This window comes from Mytilus californianus, unplaced genomic scaffold, assembly GCF_021869535.1.
Source record: "Mytilus californianus isolate M0D057914Y unplaced genomic scaffold, xbMytCali1.0.p SCAF_12, whole genome shotgun sequence".
NCBI lineage: Eukaryota > Metazoa > Mollusca > Bivalvia > Mytilida > Mytilidae > Mytilus > Mytilus californianus.
Window position 1 is genome coordinate 38442047 of NW_026262604.1, and position 6004 is coordinate 38448050.

General features: G+C 31.9%; 1 protein-coding gene and 1 long non-coding RNA gene across 2 annotated transcripts; both read right to left on the minus strand.

Moving 5' to 3' along the window:
- Positions 1 to 381: 381 nt before the first annotated feature.
- Positions 382 to 1517, minus strand: LOC127721792 (uncharacterized). The gene is made up of 2 exons (XM_052228585.1): positions 1157 to 1517; positions 382 to 609 (listed from the first exon to the last, which is right to left on the minus strand). Exons 1-2 carry the CDS (start codon positions 1515 to 1517, stop codon positions 482 to 484), a joined length of 489 nt encoding a protein of 162 aa, XP_052084545.1. The 3' UTR covers positions 382 to 481.
- A 282-nt stretch (positions 1518 to 1799) lies between these two features.
- LOC127721795 (uncharacterized) lies at positions 1800 to 5628 on the minus strand. The gene is made up of 3 exons (XR_007991472.1): positions 5262 to 5628; positions 3110 to 3185; positions 1800 to 2239 (listed from the first exon to the last, which is right to left on the minus strand). It is a non-coding gene; the product is annotated as an uncharacterized LOC127721795 (long non-coding RNA).
- Between the last annotated feature and the right edge of the window lie 376 nt (positions 5629 to 6004).

Below are 6004 nucleotides of genomic sequence, written 5' to 3' on the forward strand. Positions count from 1 at the left end.
TAAAAGTGAAAGGATTTACATTTTGCAGGTCGAATATTATGTCCAATTCATCCTTGATGGCATCAATGCTGGAATGTTTTTTACAACGGATGATTACTCCTGAAGTTTTGTCAACATTTTCAGCTATATCCTTTATTGCTGGAAGAGCACTTGTTCTTGTCGTTATGTTTTTATCGGTCTTATTTGAAAACATGTGTTTAATGTTACGTTTTACGGACTTCACAATGTATTTTGTAAATCACATGGTATATGGCTGTCTATTTTCCCTTTAGTGTTCACGAATAGTCCATAAAACTCTTCATGTGCCTCCTGCTCTGACAATATGCACAACTGATGAACCAATAATCTTAAAATTTCATAGGCATACTTGGACAAGTTGTTTGCCTTGAAATGTATCATGCAAACTTTCAATAGTCGTAGACCACGATCCCTATCTGGCAGTTTGCAAAGATCCAGTATTGCCTTGAACTGTAACCCAAGTTCAAGACATAAATGTCCATAATTTTTTCACTTTGTCTTCTTGTGGTGTTTGTGATTTCTGTGCCTTTTTAATTACATAGGACCGTCTCTTTCCATTACTTAGTTGAATTGGAATGACAACACCATCAACTGAAATGATAAAATTATTTGTAAAATACATTTGAAATTTATTAAAGGGGCATGTTCACCTATTTGACACAAATTCTCATATTAGATTTATAACAATCATATACACAATGTTAAACATTTATCCAAATTATAAAAAGTGTAAAATAATCAATTTACATTGAATTTTTTTTTTTTCTCTTCCTATTTTGAGTTTTTATTATCTTCACAAAATTGCAATTGAATGAGAATAAACATGATAAATTGATTTTAATAAGTCATAATTCCTATTCAGAATATTTTTTTATTCAACATTCAATTATTTTTTTTTAATTTCTCAAAATATTTGTTTCTGTATTAACCATGTTAACCTTTTGCCCATTTTGTTTACTGATCAATTAAATATTAAAATTATATCAGAATTTCACTATAAGAAGCTACAAAATGTATAATGTACCACTGATTTCAAGACTTCAAATAAAACCTTAAATGCTCAAATTAAGAAGTAAGGAAACAAACTCCATTTCTCGATTTCTGTAAACTTTTTATGTATATTAATGATTTAACATACCTTCAACATTATCCTCTTGGTTTTGTTTGTTCTCTTTATCCCACACATAGATTTCAACAATTTTTTGGAACATATCCATCACCCGTTCCTTCTTTTGGTCCTCTGTACAAACATTGTCAGGTAATACATTTTTTCTTGGTGCAGAAAACACACTTTCCATATCAAAAAAATGGGTAATGGCCTCAACAATATATGCATCTGTGAATGACACAATAAAGTCCTTATCTGCATCAAAATGCTCATTAACATTTGGGTTCAAACTCGTTCTTAGAACCCTATTTGCTTCACATTTTAGGGTGCCTTGTTCCTGCAGTCCTTCTTCACTATACAAACGTTTGAACATCAATTTTACATAGTTCATTTGCATGTGAAAAAATTCGAAAGTTATTGGAGATAAATGTTCGAATCTATTGGATGGTGTGGCAGCTCCTGATCTTAATCTCTTTGCTCCAGAATACCGTTCACGCGTCAACTGGTCACCCCCACAATGAACGTTCGTATTGTTGTTAAAGTCCAATCCAGCTTTTTCATAAGTGTCACTTAGGAAATTTTCATAATAGTCCATAATCTGAACAACATCATCATATTTCTGTTCATTCAAATGGAGCACGGGTAAAGGAACAACCTTGTTTTTCTCCTTCAATTGCTCACTATATTGACCAACAATCTGTTTTGTAATTAATTTTTCAAAAATCTTTAAGGAATATGTTTGAAGGCAACATGAAGCATATGTATGGCATATTCCTCCTTGATATGCTTCCATTCTTCCGACGAAGGAAGGAAAAGCTGATGGTCTACTTCATAGAAAAGTTTTTGAGGTTTAATTCTGCTTATATTGTCAAAAGATAGGGTCTGAACAATCACAGCGGATCCAAAAGCATGATGCATTTTACCATGGTTGTCTTGTCTCTCGTCGTGAACATTTGTCTTCCAATTAATGTTGTCTCCTACCAAGCGAATCCTTTTCTCATCTTTCAGAGCATCAATGACAGCGGAGTTGAAATTTCCAGAAAATTTGTCCAATATGGTAAAACCATGACCATAGCTCAAACAGACACCTATAGGTTGCAATCTGTCAAATACCTGTTGATGAGAAATTCACTTGTTAAAAATGATTTTGTACCAATGAAAACAACTTGACAACATTTTTTATATTCATTTTATTTGCACAGGTGAATAGGCTGTTTTAACCACAGGCGCTTGTGGAGTGGACCTCCCCCTTTTTTATTTTTTGTGTCTACTATTTTTTATTTAAGGAATGACTGTAATACTTTTTCTGTCTATGAAGAAATAACATCAAAAATGTGGTGCACACTGAATAACCCGCGTAGCGGGTTATTTTAAAGTGTGCACCACATTTTTTATGTTATTTCGAATAGACAGAAAACATATTACAGTCATTTCTTATAATTTAATTCTAAATTCCAAAATTATGTCTATGAGCTGATAGACAAAACAACGTCAGCCAATCAGAAGACGCGTTACATCCAAAATTTAATTATTTGAACTTATTCAGAGTGTTCTTACTCTTAATATCAATGCAATTTAACCGTTTCTTTGTATGTCATGTACGTTGCACCTCTATTCTTATTTTCCATAACGGTTTAACCTACTTCTGTATTACAGTGTAGAAATCTTGTATTCAACCATTCCACATTAAAACAAATGTCATTTAATTCCACTATGTACATTACATGTATGTATTCATTCAAATGCTTTGTTTGTAAAGCTTCAGTAAAAAATAATTGACATACTCAAATTACCTTTGACATTTATTGTCCTATCAGAATAAAAATATAATTCATGGTTGCCAGCTTAAGTTTAATTTATTTAAAAAAAAACAGCATAAAAATGCATCCTATTATGTACAATATACCTAAAAATTATGGCTACATGACCTTGAATTATTGCTTAAATAATATTTTAATGCATTCAATTTACAGAAATACATACTTCTTCACTGCTGTTTCATTTCTTTGATTCATGCTTGAATGAATAAAACTTCAATTTTCATACATGCATTCAGTCCCTGAAAATAATCAGCATACTAAAGAATGTTACATGCAATGCTGTTAACAATGGTTAATGTGCAAATCAACGGAAAAAAATATTAAAAATGTGTAAGCACGATGGCTCAAACCAAATAATCTTGTGCTTGTGTTGTGTGTTATCTGCTTTCCACATATTTGTGCAAGCAAACAAATATTGGCAAACATTAATGAACTCTCAAAAGTCAGATACAACCTGTACATGAAAGGAAAACAAATATACATGTATGTATAAAATTGAGAATGGAAATGGGGAATGTGTCAAAGAGACAACAACCCGACAATAGAGCAGACAACAGCCGAAGGCCACCAATGGGTCTTCAATGCAGCGAGAAACTCCCGCACTGCTTTCCACATATTTGTGCAAGCAAACAAATATTGGCAAACATTAATGAACTCTCAAAAGTCAGATGCAACCTGTACAACATTGTACATGAAAGGAAAACAAATATACATGTATGTATAAAATTGAGAATGGAAATGGGGAATGTGTCAAAGAGACAACAACCCGACAATAGAGCAGACAACAGCCGAAGGCCACCAATGGGTCTTCAATGCAGCGAGAAACTCCCGCACCCGGAGGCGTCCTTCAGCTGGCCCCAAATGCTTTCAAGTTTGACCTTTTATTCTGCATTGCAATATTTAATTTCTTATCAGGAAACTTAATTATTTCTGAATTTACAGTTTTATATATGATATCATTTTTACACTAGTCATTTTTAATAGAGCCTTTCATAGCTTGACCTGTAATTGCGTTAACTTTTATATTAAGTTTTCGAATTTAGCACAAGACTGCCAGCCTCTAGCCTGTGAAAATCTTTTCTGTCTTGTTGATTTTTGTGAATTTTGTAATACAATCTTGAGAAAAATGTGGAGAATAATGAATTTGGTCCTGGAAATGCCAAACCACAATTTATGACTGTATATTTACTACTTTAGGTCTTTGAAGGAATGTTGTTGCATTGGCAATCATATACCACATCTTCTTATGTTTTAATATTACCATTACATACATGTACATGTAATGTACATGTACATACTGAGATTGATAACTTTTAGAGACATTGTGTCAGTCATGACAGTCTTAAGCCAAGGACAGACATACAAAAACCAGGTGTGATCTCATGCTGTTTTTTAATTAACGTTACCTGAATCAAGCTACATGTGTAGGAGCATGATATTTGTTTTAAATATATATGTCAAATATGAATAAATTACTTAACAGATAAACTGTTAGATAACATAACCATGATAACTTTAAACCTTGTTTACAATTATGTAGTATTAGAAATTTTGCTTCTTTTACAGGTACTCACGAATATTATTATCCAAACATTTTGCCAAAGGGGAGGAAGAAAATATTATTTATATGAATTTTGCATTTTTTTTTTTTAAACTAAGCTTTTTCCATCTAATTTTCTTCATCATATATTTGTACGTAGGTAGAATGTACATTTTTAAAATGATAATTCTAATTTTCTGTCATGACTAGTACTTACTGTTGAACATACATGTATACATATACATGTACATATACATGTATGAATGTAATCCTCTGATAAAAATTATTAATTTGGTGAGTTAAAACATTTCAAAAGGCAATGGGTTAAATTTTCAAGCAGGTTCACATACATTGTATCAGGTATAAAAAAAACTGGAAAAAAATGTTTGTTTATCCGCTTTTTACCCAACCTAATGTCCAAATTACATGTACATACAATTTTGATCTGACAATAGAAAGAAATTGTATTTCAAAATTTCAGAACTCAATTTGTTCGAATATTATTGAATTTTGATTTCGTGTCAGATTGATATACATGTATGCGTGTTACAGAAATAGATTAGTCATCACACTGTTTCACACATTATATACATGTACATGTGTATGTCAGCTGCATGTTAATGTACATTGTATGTACATGTACAATGTACTTGAACATGTCATTTGTGCATATATATACATGAATTTGGTACATGTAAGTCACTGAGTTGTTAAACAAACATTTTTTTTAACCATTCAATTAAAATCAACAAGCTATATATAGCAAATAAATTACCTTTTGATCACACAGGTTGTCAAACAGGTTGATGCTTATAACTCTCTGCACCTTACTCAGTTCATGATTTCTGCCCTGTGCAAGAACGGAATACAAAAATCCAATTCTTGGAGTTAGAGATGCAACTCGTTCTACTTTAGTCTTTTGTTCCAAACTGTCAGGGACTAAAAATGCCAGCAAAACATCAACAAGAAGAGGGAATTCTGTCACTGCCTCATTTACAATACTGTCCCAAGTAAACTGTTTTAAGTCTTCAAAATCCTTTGTCATTAATGTGCTTATTTTTCCATGCTTTCTGTTTTTCAAAATTTTGTGTTCTTTTGATAACTCCGAAAACAGTTCTTCTTTCACAAGAGTTTTAATTTCAGCAAATTGCAATATGGTGTTAACCAAAGTTTTCCGTGATCTTGTTGGCAAAACAGAAATAACAGTTTTGTGACAGCAACACAACAACACAATTTTTAAAGACAATTAAAAGAAATATCCTACTGTTTTAACAAAGGCCGGTATCGCACTAATTCGAACACTGTGTACATTATTATCATAGGGGGACCTAGTTACGGAACATTCTCAATGTTCCGTTTAGGACAATTTCTTTCTGATACTATCTTTGGCTATAAGAAATTATTGACGAGCTGACATGAAACAAAACTTAGAAATCAGCCTAATAAAAAAATTCAATCCTACATTTAATTAAAAGATTAACTTAGTCAAAATCTTGAGCTTGACTTTTTCTTGTCACA

What these genes read in the sequence shown, in the direction of transcription:
- LOC127721792 (XM_052228585.1), bottom strand. Translation starts at nt 1,517, where the DNA reads ATGAACTATGTAAAATTGATGTTCAAACGTTTGTATAGTGAAGAAGGA. An exon ending in CCAAGAGGATAATGTTGAAG is followed by an intron (nt 610 to 1,156) that starts GTATGTTAAATC and finishes TTATCATTTCAG; the next exon opens with TTGATGGTGTTGTCATTCCA.